This window comes from Rhinolophus hipposideros (assembly GCF_964194185.1).
Source record: "Rhinolophus hipposideros genome assembly, chromosome: 2".
NCBI lineage: Eukaryota > Metazoa > Chordata > Mammalia > Chiroptera > Rhinolophidae > Rhinolophus > Rhinolophus hipposideros.
In genome coordinates, this window is record NC_138048.1 from 32,176,393 (window position 1) to 32,202,607 (window position 26,215).

At 35.3% G+C, this 26,215-nt stretch overlaps 1 protein-coding gene across 1 annotated transcript in view; it reads left to right on the top strand.

Annotated features, from left to right (window-relative positions):
* Nucleotides 1-5,391: 5,391 nt before the first annotated feature.
* The window catches only part of ZPLD1 (zona pellucida like domain containing 1), a gene marked incomplete at both ends in the record, with an annotated part of 39,026 nt that continues 18,202 nt past the window's right edge, over nucleotides 5,392-26,215 (top strand). Inside the window, 4 exons of the mRNA XM_081063778.1 lie at nucleotides 5,392-5,527; nucleotides 20,482-20,702; nucleotides 23,454-23,635; nucleotides 25,202-25,274. Of these exons, the coding sequence (XP_080919904.1) occupies nucleotides 5,392-5,527; nucleotides 20,482-20,702; nucleotides 23,454-23,635; nucleotides 25,202-25,274 (612 nt within the window). The remainder of the gene's footprint in view (nucleotides 5,528-20,481; nucleotides 20,703-23,453; nucleotides 23,636-25,201; nucleotides 25,275-26,215) is intronic.

A 26,215-nucleotide genomic window follows, 5' to 3' on the forward strand; every position in this document is an offset into this window, starting at 1 on the left:
ATGTAAGTTCTGTGCAGATAAAAATTTTCTAATGGCAGTGCCTCAGCTTCCCTGGACAGTACCAGGCACATATAAGCAATTCAATAATATTTGGTAAATGAATGTAGGAATAAATTGTTATGTATTGATCAAATGTACCAAGTAATTTCCAATTTTCCATTTGACTTCTTGTTATAACGATCATTTTCTGGAAGGCGGTGCCATTTAATAGTTGAGGGTAGTTTCTGAAGTCACTGTGGATTGAATCTTGATTGTAACATTGGTGGTCTGTTTAACCTTGGACAAGTTACTTAGCATTTTTTGCCTTAGTTTTCTCATTTCCCACGAAAAGGAGAATAATTTACCTATCTCATGCTTACAAAATATGTGTAAAGTGCTTAAAAAACAAAAGTGAAGTACATTCTGGTACATAGTCAGCCCTTAAACCTCGCTAGTAAGGTCATTAAATCAATTTGTGAAAAGAATAATATTCTTTATGAACTCATTGCCTAAGTGAAATAGAGCCATGGTAATTATGCAGAAATTAAAAATATCTTGCTTGGGATCACTTAGTTCAAAGCATATTTTAAATATACATTACTAATATAATTTACTTTCTGAAAATTAGGACATTAATTTTATTTATTTGACAAACTCCAATTAAGCCAAACAGAGTAGTATAATAATTCCAAAGGTCAAGCTTGTCTTTGAAGTCGGCCCTACCATTTACTGGGTCTGTGATCCTGAGTGAGCCAATGAGAAGATTTAGGCTTGCAATTCCACATTTGTAACAGGTTAAAAATTAAATCTGTGTTAGTAGTTGAATATTAAACACAGCACAATGCCTGGCACATAACAGATCTCAATAAAAGGAAGGTAAAAAAAATTATTAAATATACAAAATCTTGAGAATGGTGTTTGTGACAGAACTATATCACTTTGTATAAAATTGGGTGAGAATTGAAAATGAAATTTTTTTTTTTCTGACTTCAAGTTCAATCTTAAGGAAATAAATTAGAAATTTATATTTTGGAAGTTATTTTAAAAAGAAAATTTAATATGAAAATATGGAGATAATTGCCAGCAAATTACTTAGTATTTCCTTTGCATTGCTAAGTATAAAACACAGAGCCTATTAGTACCAGTTTAAGAGATGTGCTTGCCTCTTTTTAAAAATCAATACTTCTGAATGCCTTAAAATTTAATGTGGAACATACAATCCTCCTCTTACTCTATCCTCATCGATATAAATTTATGAGAGTACTAAGTTAAGAACCATGTACAAAACTTTGTGCATGCATATCTTCAAGGTCCTTATTATCTACAAATTCATTATTAGTATTTTGTAATATTTGCTGTGTAAGGCAGTGTTGTACACCATTGTTAGCACCAAAGTAGGGGTGTTGGTTCCTGTACTTGGTTATAGTGGAGAAGATGGGAAATGCTTCTGCTCAGGTTCTCTAACCAGAATTTGCTGGACCCACAATGGGACAGCAAGCACCTCATGTCATCCCACAGTGGACCACAGAAATCAGGTTCTACGTTGTGATATGAAGCTCAATTAAGTTTTTTAGCCAGATCAGGACTGGAGTATCCATATCTCTAATTGTAGCCTTTCCACCGCGCCCCCAGAAGCTACGGAACCTGAGCCAAAAAGACATTATGCTTTGAGTGTAAAGAGTCTCAATATAGAGTCCCTAAAGACTCTGTAAAGAGTCTGTAAAGAGTCCCTAAATTCCAAGCATCCCATTTTAGAAAAGAACTTTAGGAACTATGGTAATGTAGCATCCCCAAGCTTGCTACTGTGAGATGATGCTCAGGTTTTCTCTGTGCAGGGGAAGTATTGGAGATAGGATTGGGAACAGGAGATGTGCAAGTTTATAGCTCATCATTTTTTTAAATTTATAGGTAGAACATAAAGAGCCTCCAAAGTCTTGAAAATGCCATAAGCACTGCCAATGTTACAGGGATAAAAATGAGGCTTTTCAGCATATATAGAGTTTGGTACTACCCATGGTTTCAGGCATCCGCTGGGGGTCTTGGAAGGTATCCCCTGCAGATAAGGGGGGGGACTACTGTGTGTGTGTGTGTGTGTGTGTATAATTTATATGTATATGTATATGTATGTATATATAATTCATAAATTATAATAACACATTTGTTTGATTTTTTTAATTAAATTTTTCACAAAAAATTTTTAAAAAATGTGGCTTTTGCCTATACAAGAGATGTAGGTATCCTTCTAAAATGCCCTGCTTAATGTATACTAATGCTAAAATACAGACCAGTACAAATAACATTATAAATATAATAATATGATTTAACGATTCAGTACTGTCACTAATCCACAGGACACCTTTGTGTTGAGTAGTCTGGCTTCAGAACATGTGGCTTAGCCAAAGAAACAGAGGCCCTGTAAACATCTCTCCACTGGATGCCCTTGTGCAGGGTACAACTTGCACGCCAGTATGTGGTGGCCCTGAAACTAATATTTCAATGCCTTCTGTATGTCCAGAGTACGTTATGTTTTTTTATGCACTTATAGTTTATAAAGTCTTACGATCATCATCTTGATTTTCAAGTGACAAAGAGAATGACTGATGGGAGGATTTGGGTCCATATCTGCTGATATCAAAATCAATTGTTAAAGTAAACTGCCTTCTACTGCTACCATCTTTTCTTAAAAAAAAATAAAAATAAATTGTTAAGTGTTTTAATCTCCATGACAGTGCTAGAGGTCCTGTTCAAAATGTGAAGGGGAGAGGCATATCTCTTTTGGACAAACTCAGATTGGATCCAAAGTTGTAAAGCCAAGACTTTACTACTGCTATCAGTAGGCTGTTTCAAATAGCTGAGTTTCTCATCCATTTTTGGTAAATACAGAAATGTCCAGTTTAGGCTGTAGTAATAATACTCTTTTCACAATGAGGGCTTCCTCTTCCCGTTTAAAAAACAATTTTCTCCCTCATGTGCCCATGTTATAAAATACATCTATTAAACATACAAAATTTAAAAGAGTAAGGATAAATGGCAACTTCCCCCCGCCCCTCCAAAAAAAAAAAAAAAAAAGAAAACACACCGAGTTTATTTAGTATCAGATATTTAGGTAATTTATGCAGTAAACTTTGTTATCAGAAAGATCTGAAGTTGAATTTTAGTTCATCTACTTGTTTTCCGTATCACTTAAACTTCCTGAGACTTATTTTTCTTTCTGTGTACCTGGAGTAATAATTCAAATATAATCCAATTATTAGAAGGAATGTGAATGAGAGACTATAGGTAAACAGTCTGGCACACAGGGCCTTCTATGTGTACAGTGTGCACTCATTAAATGTTGTTTTTGTCCATTAGAAAACATAAAAGCTAGAAAGCATTTCAGAATAATAAAATCACTCACCATCGAAAATTCCTGACTGTGAATCCCTAGGGGTGGGAGACATCTCTAGATTGAAGACAACAGTGTGGGTCTAGCATTCCCAATGCCTTCTGGGAATTCAGGGGACTGACCATAAGGAGGGAGTGGGAGGGCATAAGACAGGTATGTGTGACGTGGCATGTACCACTTAGAAACAAGCTGCTCTGTTTCCTAGTAGTTTTCCAAAGAGTCCAGAATAGCAGGGCTGGCTTAGTCTGCTTGAAGTGTCTGGAGGATCTAGACAATGGAGATGTAGGTATAGCCAAGAGAGCCCAGGGTCTGGGTCAGCCACTTGTGTGAGACTTTCATTTAGGGACTCTCCTAAGGGATCAGAACTAACCAGGCTTGTGGCTGTTTTCCCAAAAGTCGTTAGGTTTGTGCCTGAGTATTACGTTACAATGCTGAAGGAAGGAAGCTCCTTTGAGTTAACATTTTTTTCAGTCTATTTTAGAGAGTAAACTCATACTTTACTTTCCCACATCCTCACCAAAGTGACTTCGTTCACCATAAACTTGTTATATAAAATGATGATTCAAAAGCAAAATGTATTTCCTTCCTTTTGCTAAAGATGTGATTAATCATCTAAGGGTAGATCTTTTAGGACATCTAAAATATCATGTTCCCCCCAAAACCCCAAGCTTTTAAAACGCACTAAATTATTTGAACAAACCTTTACAGTTTTATTTTATTTTTGCTTTTTATGCCTAGACCAAAAACCACCAACCCAAATGAGGTTTTGTGTTTTTTTTTTGTTTTTTTTTTTCTCTTCAGTGAAAAGACTGTACTTGAAGAATAAGTTGGGCACTTCTGGAAAATGTTTAACTTTATCAGGCCAATAAAAAGGCATTGAGAAAAAAGAAATTAAACACCACCCTGACAGGTGTTTAAGTATTAAAGTCAATTTATATTTGTTTGTTCAACCCACATTGATAACTTTAAAAAAAATCACCATCCATTACTTTTTCCTAAGAATTCAAAGTTTTCATGTGTCCGTATCAGTTCTTATTACCCACCAATGACCAGTCATTGGAGGAACCATGGTGTCATTCCACACATAGTATTTTTCTGTTCTCCATTTTGCTTTATTCCTGTGTTTCCTGAGAAAATGATACACAGACTACTGATTTGGAAAAATAGCGGTAGTTGGGAATTCCTTTGTTGAAGGGAAGTTTTTCCTGACATTATTTGGTCATCAAGAGTATTGAGAATTCTCTGAGAATCAAGTATTAAGTGTTAAATTCCTCTGCCTTTATGTATCTTGTTATTTTCAAGTAGAGAGTTGTCTCCAAATTGGTCTGTCTGCCTAGCTATGCTGTTCTAATCTGCCAAATACTTGGTTTGAGTTCTTCCTATGTCTTGCAGGATGTCAGGCGGGGTCTCTGCTCCCGCTCCCCACATAGGAACGTAGGACAAGGTGAGGCCAAAAAGGAACACCCATGGAGCCATAAGTAGGGGAGTCATATCACTATATTCTCACCGGCGGCATCCGCCTCTCTGCAATCTGCTCTTGCTAGCCCCCATTTTTTGCTAGCGTAGCCACAGCAGTTATATTAGTGGCCAGTGGCTCACTGGTTACAGCTGACGGCCAACTAGCCACAGCTGATGGCCATCCAATCACAGTTGATGGCCATTTACTACCTGAGCCAGCACCTTTCTATGTGAGGCCAAGAGCCTGGAAACTGCTTTCTGGGGCTCTGTCCCCACATTATTTATCATAAAGAATTTTTCTTTTATGAAGTTTATGTTTTATGTGTTAGCTCTTCCATTGCAAAAGCCTAGTTTTGTCAACCTTAGTAAACTGAAGCCAAAGAATGAAAATAATTTTGAAATATTGTGACCAAAATCTCTGCCTCTTTGCTGATAATTATTTCTCATAATCATTAGGCCTTTAACGAGCTTTGACTGTGTGGGGAGGCAAACTGCCTGCCTATCCAACAGTGAATTGAGATCAGCCGCAGTCTTTCCAGCAAGTAAGGGTGAAGGCTGGTGATGCGCACATGATGACTAACTGTTTTCTAGGTTTTGCAATGGAACGGATACGGTTGCTGTTGCTTCTAACAATTAGAGTGCTTCCGGGATCTGCTCAGTTCAATGGCTACAACTGTGATGCCAACCTCCACAGTAGATTTCCTGGTAAGTTGGAGCCTAATCTTTTCTCTAATTGTATCTGGAAAAAGTGATTATGTTTGAAAAGTAAATCATTTAAATACATATGAAAAATAGGGGGTATCCCTCTATGTTAAATGGATATTAACAAATGGCGAATGACAAAAGACATTTTTCTGGAGTTGTAATTTATATCCACATTAACATACAAAGTGTTCATTGTAGTTAATATTATTATAATGAGTGTTCACAGATGTGAAAAATATTGGCTAGTGGGTTGTAAAATTGGGAGAGACTAATTTCATTCAAAATTCTTCTAATTGATGCCTTTTTCCCCTCATATGTTAATTCAGACTTTCAAAACTGGTGTTATATGCAAATACATTTATTTAGGAATAATATTTAAGAAAATGATTGTAAAATATGCAATACTCAAAAAATATTATTTCAGTAAAATGTCTGTCACCACTAAAGTACAAGACCAGCTTCAGCATGCATTTCACAGCAACCCAGGAATGTGGTGACAGACATGAGATTTTGACCATATTGATAGAAAGGTCCCACAGATTCCTAAAATCTTTACTCAGTGAGAAGTAATTCAATGATTTATTTAAGTATTTGTCATTTCATATCCAATAAATTATAGAACCATAGTTCAACATTTTCAAAATAAAGTTTAGAAAATCTGAAACTATGTTTTCAAGTCTGCCATGTAAACCCAAATACCTTCTGCCATGTTTTCCATTCTCCAAACCTGCCAGTACCCCTATGTTCAGAGCATGCCGGAGCAACAGCATACCTGTGCAGAGCCATCAGTAGGTCGTTATGTAGTTGTTATGAGATTTCTAGTTTATCTGGAGAAGTAATTTGGCTTGCTCCAGGATAAAGATCAAAGAGTGTAGAAATGTCTTCATGAGCACAGACCTAGGATACAAGTACATGGCAGAGTAAGTAAAATATAGAGGTCAGGTAAGTCTAGGAAGGTGTGCTAAGGCAGGGTTGTTAATGGTTTTGAACACCTGAAACGATGTTTTTTTTTAAATTTGTTTACGTTTTTTATTTTGGAAAATTTCAAATATACTCATATAGAGAAGCAGAGATTAGTAAAACAGCACTCATACTGATTATCAGCTTCATCAATTATCAACATTTATAAATTTTGTTTCATCTTTCTCTTTTTACCACCCCATCTCTGGAATATTTTTTAAAAAATTCATATGGAATATTTTAAAATAAATTCATATGCATATATAATGAAAAATAACTTAAAAATCATTACACTTCACATACATGTCTAATAAACTTAACAATAATTCCTTAATGTCATCTAATACTCAGCCAATTTGCCTCTGAAACATCCACATTTGTTGATTTGAGTCTTAAGTCGATTTTAATTTAAAACAATTCCTCTATGTCCTTTGCTTTTCTAAAATGCTATTTCTCTCTTTACATAATTTGGTCTTTTTTTTCTTTCTCTTTTTTCTTTTTTTCCGTAGAACTCTGACACTCTGGATTTGGTTGACTGAAACTCTGATGTGTCTTTAAAATACTGTTCTTTTCCTGTATGTCCTGTCAACTAATTAGAGCTAGAGGTTTGAGTAAATTTAGGTTCAATGGGTTTGGCAATACTTTGTGTGTTATTTGTGTAATAAAAGTGTTTTGTTTTTATTTTATAGGCAGTGAAGAGCCGTTGAGTCTATTTAAACATATCTTTTAAAGGGTTTGACAAGGTCACGTTTTACTTTAGAAAGCAGACATTGGGAAAAGCGTGAAAGATAGAATCATGCTAGAAGAGACTAGAGGCAAAGAGAAATATCATGCAGGCAATGGCAGTGGGAGCAGAAGAAGGAGACAGCTATAAAAGATAGTTTGTGTAGACTAACCAGCAATGGAGGATGAATGTGATTTGGGAAATGAAAGGGAATACTAGAGGATGTTTTGAACTTGGATAATTGGATGTTGATACTGTTAACTGACACCAAAAGTATGGGCACTTGCAGGTTTTAGAGAGAAAGTTTGGGTTTGAAAATAATGAGTATGGGGTGCTTTTAGAACTTCATGGCAGCCTCTGTTCAGTGGTAGGAAATACGGGCCTGGGTGTGAGAAGAGATGTTGAAACTGAAAATAGTGAGATGAGAATTGAATCCCTGTGCAGTAAGTGACCAAGAACTGGGGGATAGGAAAATGGAAGGTATGAAGAAGGACTGTTAGTTAGATCACTTTGGTGGTGAAGGAAAGAGAGGAATAACCTGAGCCAGCTTTCATCGAGGTTTCGATGAAAAAGAGGATTTTTGGATTAGAGACCACCTTAGAGTATACACGAGTGAAGGAAAAGTATTCAGGGATTGGGTGTACTAGTAAAGAAATAACTGAGGTAATGAGGAAAGAAAATATGGAAGAGATCAAAGGAACAGGTAGAAGTATTAACCTAGGAAAAATGGTTGCTGTTTCTCTGGGTTAGGAGAGAAGGAGAAATAAAAGACACAGGCAGAGAAGTTGAGAGATGCTGATGGTCTTCGTCTCCACAGTGAACTGGGAGGCCTGGTCCTCATGAAAATGAGGGTTTAGAGGCCTGGCTGGGGCCTGGAAAGGATAGTCAAGACTTACTCTGTTATGGATGAAAAAGAAGGCCAAAATGTAAAAAGATGGTGGCAATTTCTGAATCTGCAGATGAGTCCAATATACATTTATGTTAAGAACAACTGACATAGTATATTCTATTATTTTCTTGAGTTCATTATTTTCATTGAAAGCACAGTCATGTGCTAGAGAAGCATAATTAAAAACAGAATCTCCCAATCCAGAAATGCTCTCCACAAAGATAGTAGAGATGAAAACACTTATCCTTGAATAAGCATTAAAGCAGAATATGATGCTCATCATAGGCAATCCACTAAGAGGTTACAAAGACAGAAAGAACTCTCATTCTTTTGCATAGCCAAGCAGATGCCACCCATTACAGATATGTTTTCAAGATAAATGATAACTAGTCCTCAAGTAAGAAGACTTGACAGCACCTTTTGTCACATATGATTTATCCTAAAATACCTGGTAATTGTGTTAGCATATTGGCTTTATCTAAGGGAAAAATAAAATTCTCATATCTTTATGACAGGAGGTACTTTTTCAATTTGGAGCAAAGATCCCACTGAAGTTAGGCTCCCACCCTCCCACCAAAACTCTGAAATTGGGGTTCTATCCTCCTTGACATTTACATTTCCAAGAGATGATTCCCAGGTTCTTGAGAAAAACATTTCTGGGTCATAAAGTAGACAAAAGACCTGTCTAGTTTTCTACAGGATTTACATACATTTCAAAGAGAAGAGAAAGTACTTACAATTATGAGTTTTCTGATGTAAATGATCTAAGTAATGGAAAGAAGGAGAAGTCTGTTCCTTTATTTTCAACAGGGAGGGAGAATCAAGCCTCTTATTTTCAATTTGTAATTGTCTTTGTATATGTTAGCACTTTTAGTACTGGCTTAGACAACAAATACCCAAACTTACACACACATACTCACTCATATATCACCACCCTCGCCCCCCTCCCACACACAATGTTGCGATTTAAAATTTATGTTTAAAAAAAAATCTGAAATCCACAAAAATCAGAAGTTCCAGGAGAGACTTTAAGTTTACGTGGGTATTATTTTCAAGTAAGCCCGTTTTTGCAGGCTGCTTGCAAAAGAAGACCAGAGTGAGCAAATAAAGCCTAAAGGTTAATTGCTCACTCCCCTCTTGGCTTTCGCCTTCGCTTCCCTATGAAGATCATCCTTGATGTCACCAGGAGCTCACATGCTGCTCAGACACTAAGTGTCAGTGTAGAATGAGAATGAGTCTGGCATAGGAGAGGGACTATTTAAATGCAAAGTAATGTTAATAATGATGACAGTAATCATCTCACCCTATCTGACCTTTGCTGTTTCATGACATTAGAACTATTTTCTTTAATTTCCATGGCATTTATCCTTGAACCAAGGGAAACACCACGGTCTAACTCATTTCAAATTTAAAGGGATACCATCTAACTTTAAGGTAGTTAACTCTTGGCTATCCAAGCGAATAGCAGGGAATAGATACTGTCCCACTGACATTATAGTTGTAATAAAACTCAAACCACAGTAGACTTTTAGAGTACCAAGGAATTATTTGGCCAGAGTGAAACATACCAAGAAATGCATTTGACTTCTGTGACTGATGGATAGTTTCTGGAACTAGCTTCCTTTTGGGGGAAGATGATAGTATATGAGAGTGAGCCTAAACTCAGACCCCTAAAGAAGTCTTTAATGACAGAGGTACAATCGAGAGATTAGGTTTATATGACACTAGAAACTTTGGGGCCTGACACTGTTTTATGGTGACCTAACTGGATGTGGGACACTGAATGTAAGTCAGTGTTACATAACTTGTTATTTTGTATGCTATTTAAAATAACACTGATAAGGAAGAAATCAATAGGTTCCACATATTGCATGCTAGGCACATTACATAATTCTCTCTTTTATTTCTTACAACAAACCTACAAACCATTTTTAATCCTCATTTTATGATGGGGAAATTGAGGATTAGAATTTGTTTAATGCTGCAAAGCTAGCAATTGACAGAGATTAAAAATTAGTACTCTTTCCATTAAATCATGATGCTTTAAAGTGAACTTTGAATACTAAGTTTAAAAAATGATGTATACAAACAAAACAAAACAAATAATCCAATTAAAAAGTGGGCAAAAAAAACCTGAATAGACATTTTATTTTTCCAAAGAAGGCATATAGATGGTGAACAGGTATGTGAAAATATGTTCAACATCATTAATCATCAGGGAAATGCAAATCAAAACCGTAGTGAGATGTAATTTTGTACCTGTTAGAATGTACTGGCAAAGATGTAGAGAAAAGGAAACACTTGTGCACTGTTAGTAGGAATACAAATTGGTGCAACCACTATGGAAAACAGTATGGAGTTTCCTCAAAAAGTTAAAAATAGAACCACTATATTACCTAGCAATTCTACTTCTATGTATATGTTTGAAGGAAATAAAATCACTATGTCAAAGAGATATCTGCACCATCATGTTCATTGCAGCATTATTTAAAATAACTAAGACATGGAAACAACCTAAGTGTGCATCAACAGATGAATGAATAAAGAAGTTGTGAGAGATATATATATAATATATTTTACATGTTATATATTATATATTATAATGTAACATTTTAACATATATATGATTTTATATATATAAATTATATAAATATAAATTATATATATAATATAAATTACATATTTATATTATATATGATTTTGAATCATATATATAATTTTATGATTTAATCATAATCATAATAATCATTTGATTATGATCATATATATGATGTTATGATTATGAATCACATATATGATTTTATGATATAAATATAAATTATATATAATATAAATTACATATTAATATTAAATATATGATTTTGAATCATATATATGATTTTATGATTTATTATTTTACATGTTATATATTATATTATTATATATAAATTATAATATATATATATACATATATATATATAATGGAATACTATTCAGCTATAAAAAAGAAAGGAAATCCTGCCATTTGTGAAAGCATAATGGACCTTGAGGGCAATTTGCTAAGTGAAATAAGTCAAACAAAGACAAATAGACAAATCCTATATGATCTCATTTATGTGTGGAATCTTAAAAACAAACAAACAAATCAAAAAACCTAAACTCATAGAAAAAGAGATCAGATTTGTGGTTACTAGAGATGGATAAAAGTGATTAAAAGGTACAAATTCCAGTTGTACAATAAATAAGTACTGGAGATGTAATGTATATGATGATTTTAGCTAACATGACTGTTTAGCATATTTGAAAATTACTGAGAGTAGATCCTAATAGTTCTAATCATAGGGAAAAAAACATTTTTTTGTATCTATATGAGATGCTGGATGTTAACTAAACTTATTTTGGGAATCATTTATGTAAATCATATATGTAAGTCAAATTATATGTGTAAGTCAAGTTATTATGCTGTACACCTTAAACAGTGTAGTATGTCAATTATATCTCAATAAAACTGAAAGATAAAAAAATGATGTGTAAATGGAGAATCACAGTGAAAATAACCACATAAAGGAATCAGAAAAGCCATAAACTAGAGCAATTTGTTTAGCTTTTTTGACTAAGGAAATCTTTTTTTTCCAGCAGTATTTATTACTATTTCAATGAACACTAGTGTTCCACAGGAAATAAAATAGAGAATCATTTATTTAGTTGATAAAATTCATGGGTGGGTCAAGTAAAATGAATGGTCTTCTGTGTTGGGCTTCAGTTAACCATTGGGTTGTTCTGTGCCCACAGACAATGCCAGAATGGGTAAGGGAGTAATTATCCCAGGGAATGAATGTTTTCTGGCCCTCTGTGGAGATGAGAAAGGCCAGTTCTCCTGCCTTCCTACCCAGTGTAGTGCTTTGGTCTGTGAAGTTCTGAAGAGGATGCCTGCTTTCTGCTTGGCGACTGGGACTGTGATTCCTAGAACCCAGATGAGGAAGAAGAACTGATCCGAGCAGACAGTGCTGACCACATCCTGATTCATGCATGGGGATAAATTTCAGTGGCAAGAAGAGCAGTCAGTCAGCGAGTTCAGTGACTGAATAAGTCAGTCCCAACCCTTCTTTATTTTAATAACAAAGTTTTTCATTGCAGGAATATTTCATTTCCTGTGCTTGTGTAAGTAAAATCCACAGGCATTTTTCTTCTTGAAAAAGATGACCACTCTTCTGGTTTGGAGAAGCAAGTGTGAATATAAGTCTGCAAAGTTTGCCTCAGACTGTGTTTGAATTTCCCACAGTATTGGAAACAACAGCTTCCATTTGCTAACAAGAAACAGATGTGAAAAACTAAGATGGCCAGAAACCTCTTCAATATAGACAGGAAACTTGAATTTCTAATCCACTTTAAATTCTTCATCAGCTGCTGGTATTTTGTGTCGATGAAATATCAATACTCCCTTAGGACTTCTCACTCTTTTAGCAACAAAACCTCAATATTGTATAAAAACTTAAGAGGAAAATTAACTTTGAAAAATGAATTAAGGCAGTCCATATAGCATCATTTCTCTAAACAATTCTGTTTTTGTAGTGCCAAATCTTACTTTCTCATTTTTCAGAGATAGAAATGGAAAAGATATATACATTACTCTTATAATCTGCTCAAATGGTATAAATTTGTTTGAAAATACCTACCAAAGTCCATCAAGTCAATTATTTCCAGGTGAGGTTACTATGGCACCACAAAGCATTGCATTCTTCAGCATGCAGAAAAGGCTCCTCCGAATATATTGAAAATATTTTGGTTCATACTATTAATTTTAAACCAATGCTACTATTAAGGTATAAACCAGCCCATGGATACAGGTGCCGTCATAGTCATAGGAATACCTACGTCTGAACTGTCAGAGCCTCCACTTGCTCACAAGACTCACCCATTCAACCCACATCTCTTCCAGAGCGTCAGAAAGTGCCCGGGGGGCACGGTCGCCATTTGAGGTGAACTGTCCTGCTTCAGTTATTACACTGCTATGGTTTATGAAATGGGCTATTGGGAGGTAGGAGAAGTTGAATCCTATTTCCAATTTTGTTTCACACATTGCAAGGGCACTAAACTAGATTTACTTGGGCTCAGTCTCACAAAACTTTTCATGAACCTTTTTCATTGAGATTCAAAACCAGTTAGTTCCTCAGACAAGGGAGTCAGACACACATCCATCTCTTTCATAGTTCTCTCTCTCTCTCTCTCTCTCTCTCTCTCTCTCTCCCCTTTTTCATACAAACCTCTTGTAAGCATGCCCAGCCAAAATATATAGTTGTGACGAGAAGTTCAACTGGTTAGGAGACTGGCAACTTTAACATCACCTGGAGATTGTGAGAAATGCACAAACCAGGCCCCACCCAGGTCTACTGAATCAAAATCTGCCTTTTAATAAGATTTTCTGGTAACACATATGATCTGACCATTAAGTTCATGAACTTTGTTGCAATGGTGTTGCTAACCTTTTTTGATATCAGAGGGATTATTAATTATGAATTTGTACCAACTGGACAAACCGTTAACCAAGTTTGCTATTTGGAAATGCTGTAAAGGCTGCATGAAAAAGTTAGACAACCTGAACTTTTTGCCAACAATTCATGGCTGTTGCATCATGACAATGTACCAGCTCACAGGGCACTGTCTGTGAGGGAGTTTTTAGCCAGTAAACAAATAACTGTATTGGAACACCTTGTCTACTAACCTGATCTAGCCCCCAATGACTCCCTTCTTTACCCAAAGATAAAGGAAATATTGAAAAGAAGATATTTTGGTGACATTCAGGACATCAAGGGTAATACAATGACAGCTCTGATGGCTATTCCAGAAAAAGAGTTCCAAAATTGCTTTGAAGGGTGGACTAGGCACTGGTGTCAGTGCATAGCTTCCCAAGGGGAGTACTTCAAAGGTGACCATAGTGATATTCAGCAATGAGGTATGTACGTAGCACTTTTTCTAGGAGGAGTTCGTGAACTTAATTGTCGGACCTCATATATACAGTAAAGTATAATAAGTATTGGTTAGAGCAGGGTACTTACGACGTTTTGCTAGCTCTGTGTTAGTACAGTGTTTATGCCAACACCAGGTGGCTGTCATTCACTTCCTTGCTCTTAATGACAGCAGGGATCAGCAAATCTATCATTGTTACGGGGAAATGTTTTTTTTTTTTTAATTCATTATTAATAACGAGGAAGGACAATTAGTCTCCAAGACTACTGCATTTAAAAAGTAAAATACCTAACCAAATAACAAAAATCCTTCCTATTCATATTATTTAATGGGTTGAATTTTTTCAGTTGGAAGTCAGAAAATATCTGACAGTAACGATTTTGATGTTTATCTAAATCTCTGCCAGTTGGCAGGCAGTTGGCAGAGTACAGATAGGAAATACGAGTTCTAGATGAACAGTCAGGATGGATCCCTATTAACTGTGCACATATTTTCTTTGTCTGTGAATCTTAGAACTTGATATTAAGAAGTTAGAAACCATGCTGTTTGTGAGATAATTGAATTAAGTATATTTTAATAAACATTCACTGAGTATTTCTTAGACACTCTGGGAAAATGCAGAGCTTCAGATGAGTTCATAATTCAGTGGGGAAGCAAGTACACACTTCCAGATGTAATGAAAGCAATACGGTAGACTCACCGCTAAAGTGATGTGGATAGAGCACAAGAGAATGATTATATTCTACTGGGTAAACGAGAGAGAGTCTCATTAAAGGACAACTTAGCAATTATTGTTCTGTTTTCAGCCTATTTTTCTTCTTTCTTGAATACTGTCATAGGTATTCCATCTATTATTATTGTTTGTTATAGATGTGCTGAGTATTTGGTGATTCTCAAATTTATATTTTTTCACTCTTTTCTAGTCTCCGAATATTAGAATCATATTTGCAATTATGTGCTGTACATTTCTGCTTGAATGTCCCATATGTACTTCAGCCACTCAAAAGCTAAGCTGATCATCTTTTTTTCTTCCTATATTCCTTATTTCAGGGAATAATCCCCTCAGTCGCTAAAGCTAGAAACCAAAGTGTCAGTTTGACATCCATTTCTCTTCATGCCAGGCATGTAATCAATTTCTTTTAATATTTAGTCATTTGGAACTATTTCATTTCTTCCCAACAATCCCTTCCAAACACCTCTGCCCTACCAAGACATGGTTGTATATAACATGGTATACATACTTCTACCCTAGCATTATCAGGCTGCAGTGTAATTGTCTGCTTTTCTTGTCTCTTCTATTCAACCATAAGTATCTTGAAGTAAAAGAGTCTTGCTAATGTTTATATCTTCAAAGTCCAGTACAGAGACTGACCCACAATATGTATATAATAAATGCTTTCTTTTTAATACTTTGTTGACACAATGTGGTATGTAGTTTAGATCTTGAAAATAAACAGAACCAATAGCCTCTAGCTTGTATAAAACTGATTTTGTGTTTTCGATACTTGTTCCTATGCACTCCACACTTTTTTTTTCCTTTACATTATACACTGACCCCGAGAATTGCTTTTGACAGAGATTTTTACTTATTTAGATCAATAGTGAAGGAACGTTTTGGGCCACAGTACTACAGTCCGGGTATAGGTTAACAGCCCAATTTTCGGGTGTTGCCATGTTTGTTTGCAGAATATATGTATGTAAATCACTTGAATAATTGCATTGATCTGTGTCCTTATTATTACAGGTAATAATTTTAAAAATGTTAAAATAAATATCTTGACATTAGTGAAAGGAAATGTAGGTCTCAAACTTAACACTATTGACATAAGATGAAAATTATTCAGTACATCAGAAGCTAAGAATCTTTAACCTCATTTGCATGCCATTGCATTTAAGCCAGGTGAGTATGACATTTTTGAGAAAAATCAGTTTAGTATACTTGTTAGATATGTGAATGATATGCTGCAAATATATTGTCAGTAATTATGTCTAAAAGCAAAAGTGTATTTAGGTGTTCTAGCAGTGGAACCTTATTATGGATAAAGAAGTAAAGTGATACGTTTATTCACATATACAGAATTGGATCCATCCCCTGTTTATCCCCATTTGTGCAGTTACTATATTCTACGAACCCCAAAACAGAACACATTTTTATACATAGTGGTTGACAGGGTGAAAGGAAGTTTAAAATTTGCGTAATTTTAGAAAACCTGAGACAAACTCATTGCCTGAATTCTAGGTGAGAGGAGTGCAGTACGTGTCTTTATTTTAACCTGAATTCAAATAAATACTGTATTGTAAACATTTCTATGAAAAGCTTAGCTTGGTTACAATATCAGGGGTAAAACTGCCATTTTGGCAATGTAACTCTACACAAACTCGGTAAGCAGGCCTGCCATTTTAAACAGTAGTAGTATCTTTAAACATAAAACATTAATAGACATCTAAAGGTATTTATTCATTAATTTTTTTTGTTGTTGTTGTCAGCTTGTACTCATTGGGTTGTTTAATACTTGAGTATTGTTCAAAGGGATGTCACAATTCAGGCCAGTAGTTGGACAATCAGGAGGCTCAAAAAATTTAGTTGTTGAGAGCAACTGTTATTGAGTATCTCTGAAAATATTTTTTCTACATTTGGCAGAAATTGCCCATTGGCAACTTGAAGTAGCATTTTTTTTTTCCTTTCAGAACTTCACAAATGGAAAAATTGTGCTGAATGAATGTCTTAAGTATCTACAATCAGGAAAAAAATGTGTTCTATGGAAGGGACTGTGAAAAATCTTTAGAAACTGGGTTAGGATGGATTTGAACAGATCTCTTTTGTTACACTGCAAAAAGTCTTCAGTTTGTTGTCATATCTCCAAGTGGGATCAGCTTGTAGCAAATTCAGTTCCATTGCAGGTGTTACAAGTCTTCAGTTATAAAGCAGAAAAGAAAAGAACGTTCTCTATGTTTGGACAAAGTAAACATTGCCATTTGTTAAACTATTCTAAGCCATCAATTAATTCCTCTCAGAGGTGAAGAAGCTAAAGTCTTCAGTTGGTTTAAGTTAATAAGAACGCTATTTCTCTTTTATAACGTATTTCATGATATATATCACTTCAATACACTGATGATATGCCAAGTAATGCAATGATACTTGTTCTCTATTTCATTTGATTTGACATTTAAGGAAACCTTTTATTTCTTTACAGATACCGTTTTGTAGGTAAAGATTTCCTGTGTACTTGCCACTTGCTTCCATTCCCTGCCATTTCCATTTTTGCATTTTAAATTCTAATGAAAACCAAATTGTCAAGCTTCCAACCAGCCTTCCAATCTGCCATTATTCACCCTGTCCCCTCTGTGTTATAAATTCTCCACTCCATGTAGCTAACTCCTACTGATACTTCAAACTTCAGCTCAATGGCACCGTCTCCCGGAAGTTCTACCTAACTAGCTGCTCTGGGTATGGTTCGCTTTCTATGCCATCCCATAGCTGTCTGCACAGTCCTTCTGATAATGTGGGTCATGTCTGCCTTCCCTTATGGATTGGGATCTACTTGAGAACAAGGACGACTGCTTTGTAAATCCTCAGTGCAATCTATTGCTCTAGTACTTTATGTGATTAAATACTCACGAGATTACATTAATGAATATCATAGCTTCCTGCTTTCGAGGGCTTTCAGTTTCATAAGAGGACAAATATACAAATACATATCATTCTAAGGCAATATGGCCTCATATAATTTAGGTTGGAAATTTGGGGATAGGGCAATGAAATCTGAGACCTGAAGGAAGAGTAGGAGTTACTCAAAGACTTGGGGTAGGAGGAGAATCCCAAGCAGAGGAAAGCACTGACTGAAGGCTTTGTGTTTAAAACCTGTATCACGCTTTTTAAAATGCTCACTGTAGTTTATTGAGAAATAATTTACATACAATAGAATGCAACAATTATCAGGATGCATCTTGAAATTTTAATATACACATACACTCATGTAACCACTACCCAGATCAAGATAATCCCAGATTGGGATTTTGGCTTCTATCATTCAGTGTGATGCTTTTAAAGAACTGAAAGAATTCAGTGAAACAAATGAAGAGAGATAATAGAGAGAGATAAAAATGCAGAGGCAGGCAGGTGGCAGGTCACAGAAGGGCTTGAGGACTTGGTTCAAGATTTGGACTTTTGGCCCTAGTGAACTGAATAGCAAAGAAACGACATGGTTGGATTCGTGTGTTAACCGCTGTACTCATTAGAGAGGGTAAGTGGTAATAAAGGAATCATTTAGGGAGTTAATGCAATATTCCAAAGGGAAAAGATAATGGTGGCATAGGCCAAGAAATAGCATGAAGATGGAGAAAACAATAGATTTGAGATGCATTTTGAAGTTGATAGACATTCAGTAAAACACTTGATAAAATAAACTCAGTTATTTTAGTAAAGAGCATCATTTAATAGTCATGATTGCATTTAAACAGTTAATGTTGCTGAAGGTTAATAGAGATATTCTCCCAACTGTAAGTGGTATTTATTTTTCTATGTTGGTAAAGAGTACTTCATAATGAATTAAATTTGTTTTTTTAACTATAATGGGAATATTGCTTGGAATTTTCTACAATAACTAACCTAATATTGCCTTTTGGCCATGAAAAAGATTTTCTTTCTATTTTGTAATGAGTTTAAAATCATAACCAAATGTGGAAATTTCCATATTGACTTATTCACATCTGCAAAATATGATTCACTTTGCCAGCAAAGAAAAAAAAATAGTAAAGAATGAGTACTCCAAAGAAATATGCTATAGAACACTTCTATCCTTATATTAGAACTGAGGTATTTAAGCAAATTAATTCAATGTCAGAAAATCCTGAATGACGTTTGCTTAAGTAAACATCTTATCATTTACCAAAAATATATTTTATTTTGCTTGTTTTTCTTTTTTTGAATAATCTAGTGTATTTCTTCAAATAGCCTACTCCAGTTTTGTTTGTGTGTGTCCACAGTTTGAGAACATGGTATATGTTTTAGATTCTTTATCTGGTAAAACAGAGTGTTATATCCTAATTCCCTAGGGCTGCCATAGCAAAGTGCCTCAAGCACTGTAGTTTTGAAACAACAGAAATTTATGGTCCTACAATTTTGGAAGCCAGAGTCCAAAACCAACGTGTCAGCAGAACCATGCTTCCCCTGAGACTGGGTCTAATCCTTCCTTGCCTCTTCCTAGCTTGTGGTGGTGATTTGGTGACAATCTTTGGCATTTCTTGTCTTATAGATGTATCATTTAATTCTCTGTCTTCACGTGGCATTCTCTCTATGTTTCTGTCCCTTCACAAGGCATTCCTTTTAAAAGAACACCAGTCATATTGGATTAGAGACCTACCCTGCTCCAGTATGACCTCATCTAAACTAATTACATCTGCAATAATTCTATTTCCAAATGAAGTCACATTCTGAGGGTTTAGGACTTAAGTGTATCTTTTTTACCTTGGGGTTGTGGGGAGGGACACAATTCAACTTGTAGCAGTTACCAAAACCAATAAAAGTAATAGCTTCTGCCACTGGGGAATTACCTAACAGCCAACTTCTTCATTTTCTACATATATCTTCTTCATTACATGTGGAAAAATTATTCAATAGAGATCTGAAAATCTCGTGTATGTATGTGTGTATATGTGTGTGCTCATCTCTACAAACCTAGAGTAGATCTCATCAGTGATAACTTATAGAGTCATAAAAAACTGTGCAAATTGTGCTTTACATTTCTATGCCTAGTTCATTTATTTTGTTGAGGCATGGTAACTGGTAACATTTTCTTAGAGTAGGCTATGAATTTTGGTTTGTTGTATCAGCAAACAATTTTTTATTCTCTTTCTCTCTAGTGTGATTTAAAATAGGTAAAATAGAATTGAATTCTATTAAAAATGGATAGTTTTTGTTTCTACATCCTGGATAAGATGGGTTCCAAAATACCAAAGTGCTCAACAATTTTGACTTAGGATGGATTTTAACTTTTCTTCCTTACACTTGGGAAAAGGAACCATTTGTAGTGAGCCTCACTACTCTAGAAGGGAGAGCTGAATAATTCAATTACTTCTGAATTTCCTCAATAATCTGATTTCGTCATTCAATTTTCCAATCATTTGGCAATACTCAACTGACGTTTAATGCACATCTACTGTATACCAGGCACAAAGGAATAGAGAGCTGAGCTATATAATCTCTACACTCAAAGACCCAAAAACCTTTCCCTAGATAGCTAAATCAAAAACTATTTTTCGTGGCTCCTTTTCTTAATACCTTTTACATTGGATTATGGTATATTCAAATACAAAAATGAATTAAACAGACCGAGGGGGTGAATAAATACCTCAGGGATGTTAAAGTTATTTTTATGTCCTCTATTTTGCTTTTGTGACTTATGTTTTTTTTTTTTATATATATTTTTATTTCAGCTGAAAGAGACATCAGTGTCTACTGTGGGGTGCAGACCATTACAATGAAGATTAATTTTTGCACAGTACTTTTCTCCGGTTATTCTGAAACAGATCTGGCCCTGAATGGAAGGCATGGGGATTCCCACTGCAGGGGGTTCATTAATAACAACACCTTTCCTGCCGTGGTCATTTTTATCATCAATCTCAGCACCTTGGAGGGCTGTGGCAACAATTTAGTGGTAAGATTCCTGTGAAATAGTGAGCTAGGTTTGGGGTTGTAACTAAAAAGAAAAATTTTCCCATTTCATGAAATAATCAGAAGCCTAATCTATCTTTCAAGAAGAAATTCCAGTAAAACTGAACAAATCACTTTTCTTTGCCTGCTTGAGGCTTCTGCTCCCAAACATACAATTTTATTTTCTAAAAATGGTTCTGTTTATTGTAGCCGGGCAGGTGGGGGGCCTGAGATGGGCTGTGCTACTCTGAGCAACATTATTTTGTGTGAGTGACATTGATAAATATGTCTCTACAGTTTGTCATTAGACATGTTCCTCATGCTTTTTATGAGAGTATCTTATCATACAAAAATTGTTTGTTCCAGTGAGTTTGGCAATAAATCACTTGGCCTATTGCTTCTTAGTGACCTAATTCAGAAAGAAAGATGAAATATAGAATGGGAAACTTAGAATCGTCTAGGTTTCACGCTTACCATTGAATAATTCACAGCGTTTTGTAAAAGAGGGCTGTCAGCATTTCCGGTGTGAAATTCTTCATTGTGTGGGACAGTCTTTTGAATTTCAAAATATTTATCATTCCCAATCTTAGCCATGAAATCCCAGTAGTACACTCTAGTCATTGCGAATTTCAAAACACCGCTTCAACTATTTCCACTCTGAACAAGAACTCCTAGTCTGTGCTGTTCATTTATTTAATCGTGCATTGAACACTAAAAATAGAATTGAATAAGGAAGCAAATCTCCTGGGAATTAAAATTAATTGAAGTAAGTATTTGGGAGGGGTTACACTGAAATTCATTTAATATTATTTTTTATTTTGCTTATTTAAATATATTCTTATTACTAAATCTTAGTAAAGACAAAAAGGAGAGACAATGATCATGACCATTTAGCCCAGTGAAGAGAGAGAAATTGGCTTTCCCTCTTCACAAATTATTATTTGGGAATAAAGGGCAAGCCTTGATTATTCGAAGGGCAGAGTTTTTAATAGTTTTTGGTGGGAGACGGGGCACAGGAAAAAGAGATTTCTTTCACTCCTTCTTTATCTTTTCCCAGAGAACAGTTAGAATATTGTGCCCGTGACCATTTCCAAGCCTGCAGCTTGAGTATTGTTGACTGTTAAAAACCTTTATTCGTCTTTCTCAGCTCTGTGCAGAGAGATTATAAAGTGGGCCAAAGGGGGAGTGAGGTAGGTTGATTATTACATGTTTGTGTTTCCTTGTGGAGAGAGGAAGCCAAGGTGAGCAGCAGCATTATTTTCTTTCCTCCCACCATACCCCAAAACCTTTCTTTTATGGCACTTCTTTGGATTTAGTCTTGCCCTGCTGCCTAGAAAACAGTTCAGGGGAAATGCCAGGCAAAGCATGTGCACACGTGCGTGCACTTGTGTGTGTGTGTGTGTGTGTGTGTGTGTGTGTGTGTATGTGTTACAGACAGAATTGTCCTTTTTAGCTAGCCCGTCAGGCAAGTGGTGAGAAGAGGGGAACATTGGCTTATTTTTCAATTTTACCTTAGACATCACCAGCTTTGGAATCTGTTCCTAGGACATTCCTACGAGGGAAAAATTAAGTAGACTACTAAATCACTGAATTAGAATTGAGATGTTTTCATTCATAATGATTCTGGCTCTATTCATGAATCAGCCAGATAATTGCCTCAGTTTTGCCCATGTGCCCCCTAGGTTCATGCGTAAAGGTTATTCTAGTATTGAAAATTAACTATTACAGGTCTCTATAAGAGCTGCTAAAAACATTTATTGAGTGTTATACGGTGATTGACACCGTGAGAGAAGCTGTATTCCTCTGTGGTATTATAAAGGTTAAGCACAATATTGATTATTCCTGAAAGGCTAGTTCTTAAATTTTAGTGGGATTGGAGAATCCAGTGAGAGCTCATCACCCCCAGGAATAAAACACACGTGGTCAATACTTTTTTATAATTTCTGGGAGTTTATGATCCCCCTGAAACCTACTTATGGACTGGAAGGCATGAGAATCTTCATGTACTACAGAGGAAAACCCCGAGAAGATCAACTCTCAGGAAATTTGTGACCTTAACTCATTTATTTAAAAGTGATCTTGGGGGCCCCAAGATGCTGACCTCACTGTGTTGTACTGAAGATGAAATGGTAGACTAAGGGGCCTGATCATGGCTGAGGGGACTGCTGAGTCAGGGGCTGCTCAGACACTGTGACCACTGCTCTGATGGAGGGAGACATTGTGGGGGCAGAGTTGGGGAGGAGACCAGAGAAGCTTCCTAGGGAAGATGAGATCCAGGGGAGGAGTAGGAGATGTTTTGGGGGAGTGTGGAACAGAGGGGGCAGAAAAGTATGCCGAAAGACCACACAGAACAACAAAGGGGCTGGGGCATTTTTAACCAGGAGTGGGAACCTGGCGATATGAAGCTGAAGTGGAAAACACCATCAGACTAATAGGGGTCTTTTAAACCATGCCACAGAATTTGGATTTATCATGAACATTTTCAAATTATTTGTTGTAGCACTCTGAATTTATAATCTCTCTCATTTTTTATTTATGAAATATAAGTAAAGTGTCCTTGGTAAATACAAAATTTCATTTAGTTGAGACATGTATAATCACTTAAAGATAGCATTATGTATGTATAATCTCAAAATCATGACATGTTATAGTTGAAACAGATCCTAGAAAGGACCTGCTCTAACACCTTGCATATGAAATGCCTTGACTTGTATATAACTTTTTAATCATTGAACTTAATCTACCATTCTAACAGGTATCCACAGTTCCTGGAGTCAGTGCTTATGGAAATACCACTTCAGTACAAATAGGAAATATTTCAGGATATATTGACACTCCAGATCCACCAACAATCATCAGCTATCTACCTGGGCTTCTTTATAAATTTAGTTGTAGTTATCCATTGGAATATCTGGTTAATAACACCCAGCTTGCTTCGTAAGTTGGCATTTTATTCTGCTGTGTCATATTGTCTACATATTTGAGTTGTTTCTTATCTTGAAGAGACTTATAAAGATTTATTTAGCAGGATTTATTGAGCGTAGCCAAACTCAATGTAATGACAATCTTATTACAAGTATCTATCTATCTATCTATCTATCTATCTATCTATCTATCTATCTATCATCTATCTAAAATGTTATGACCCATATCAACAGCTGAAGAAATATAGTATATATCATATATATTTAATATGTATTACATATTGCATTCTTTATATAATATATATATATATATATATATATATATATATATGTTTACTTATTTATTATATGTATTTCCCCCCAAACTAAAACAGGCTCAAACTAATCAGGTGTCTGCCTTGGGTTCTCCTCACTCCCTTCAGAATTGCCCAAGAACCCAAGAATTCTGGGTGTCTATGCAGTCCAGAAGGCCTGTCATGTTTCCATTGTATAGACCATTCAGTCACTACATTGTTGGGTCCTGCTTGGCTTCAGTCTTTGCCATGTGCTCTCATGGTTCAATTCTACAGGCCCTGAGTCTGGGGTCTCAAGTCTTCCTGCTGAGGTCTCACCTACACAAGTGCTAATCATTTCCAAAGAAAGGTGGCATCACCCAACACCAGAGAGCTCCAGACAGACATGGACTGAGGTCATAGCCTTAGTTTACAGTCATGTTTTCATTCATTATTCCTAAAGAACATACTCCAAGACAGACATATATCTGCATTACATCATAATCATCTGGATTTGTCAAATATTTTTGACAAAATCAGATGATGGAGAGAAAACTTTCCCTTGCCAATTCTAGGGTTTGCTATCTATCACAGAAGTATAGTTTTTGATTAACCATAGTCACAAGGAAACGTGAAGACCACATTTTGCTTTAGAAGAAAAATATTTGTAGCTGTTTTAATGACACAATGATGATAAACACCTAATCAAAAACAAGATTTGAATCTGGAGAACAAGAAAAGAAAGAACTTGAGTCTAAAGGATACAGGTGTAGAGGAAAGCAGGTCATTAGGGTGTCACAGTTTCTCACTCTAATCATCTGCCCCACCCACCTCTCCACTAAACATGTACTTGAACCTGAGCTTCACTGTGCGTGGAAATTCATTCATTTATTCAATAAATATTGCTTATACACATGTATGTACCATGTAATGTTCTAGCAGTGAACAAAGTAAAACAAAATCCCTGATCTCATGAAACTTCTGTTCTAATGCAATCGATGAAAATGTGTTTGCATCGAATTCAAAATCTTTTGGAATGATGTGCAAAATATCTCATATAGGTACCGCAAAATGGAAAAAAAAATGCCTTTATAAATAAAAAGATAATAACAAACAGTTTGTTTTGACTTGACCCCTCATACTTTTTGATTATTTATCTGTTTAAACTATACACTCTCTCCAGGTCTAGTTAAAAGTATATCAGGCTTACTCAAAAATTTCAATGCCTTAAATCTGACATTATGTTATAACTGAAACTTTTAATTTACAATCTCATCAGTGCTTTCCTTTTTCTAACTCTGTTTTAGGTCCTCAGCTGCGATTTCTGTGAGAGAGAACAATGGTACATTTGTCAGCACTTTGAACCTGCTCCTTTATAACGTAAGTTGATTGGTGAAGGATGTTATTTTCTCTCACTGTTTTGAGGAGCCATTTATGTGACTGACTTTTATATAAAAATTTACCCCAAACCATATTAACCCGGTTATACTTTGGTAAGATTTATTCTTCTTTCCTACCATTTTCATATATCTTAGTGATAAAGGTATAGAACCTCCACTGTTTTCTACAAGTTGATAATGATTTAGATTTTATTTCATAAATATGATTCTGCAAAGTTACTCCAAGTGTCTGCCTGCCTATAAATATATGTATGTATGTATGTATGTATGTATGTATGTATGTATGTATGTACATGTGTATGTATGTGTAGCCATAGTCAGAGTCAAGATTTGGGGAATATTTTTGTGGTTAAAAAGAGAGCAAAAGCCTAAATGATACTTCTCTTGAAGTCCTCCTTGGTCACGAATGTGTCAATACTTTTAACACAGTTTTGGCTGATGTCAATTCTGTCACATCTGAAATAATTTGGGTTGACTACATAGCATTGTCTAAACTTTTGTCATGTAAATACCAGCAGTGGCAGCAAAAAGTGAAAAATACATGCATTTTTATTTATAACTCTAACATTAATACTCCAAATGATATTTTCATGTTGATTAAAAATTTTTATTCATACATTTTAAATGCCTGATTTAAATATCATTTTTTCAATCTATCAACCAACATTTTTATAAATTATGAATCTGATTTTTACATTATTATTCATGTCATCACCACACTGAGTTATAATTCATGCAACTGATTTAAAAGTCAGTGCTTTATACTTTGAATATAATGAAATATAAATATTGTAGTAGGATATTTTCCAAAGGCATTTAAAAAAATCATGTTTGTAAGTTTGTAGTCTGACACCACAGAGTTCTAAACAACAAATTAAAATATGTTGGAGAGAAGATCTCTTTTGTTGGTATGATTTTCTG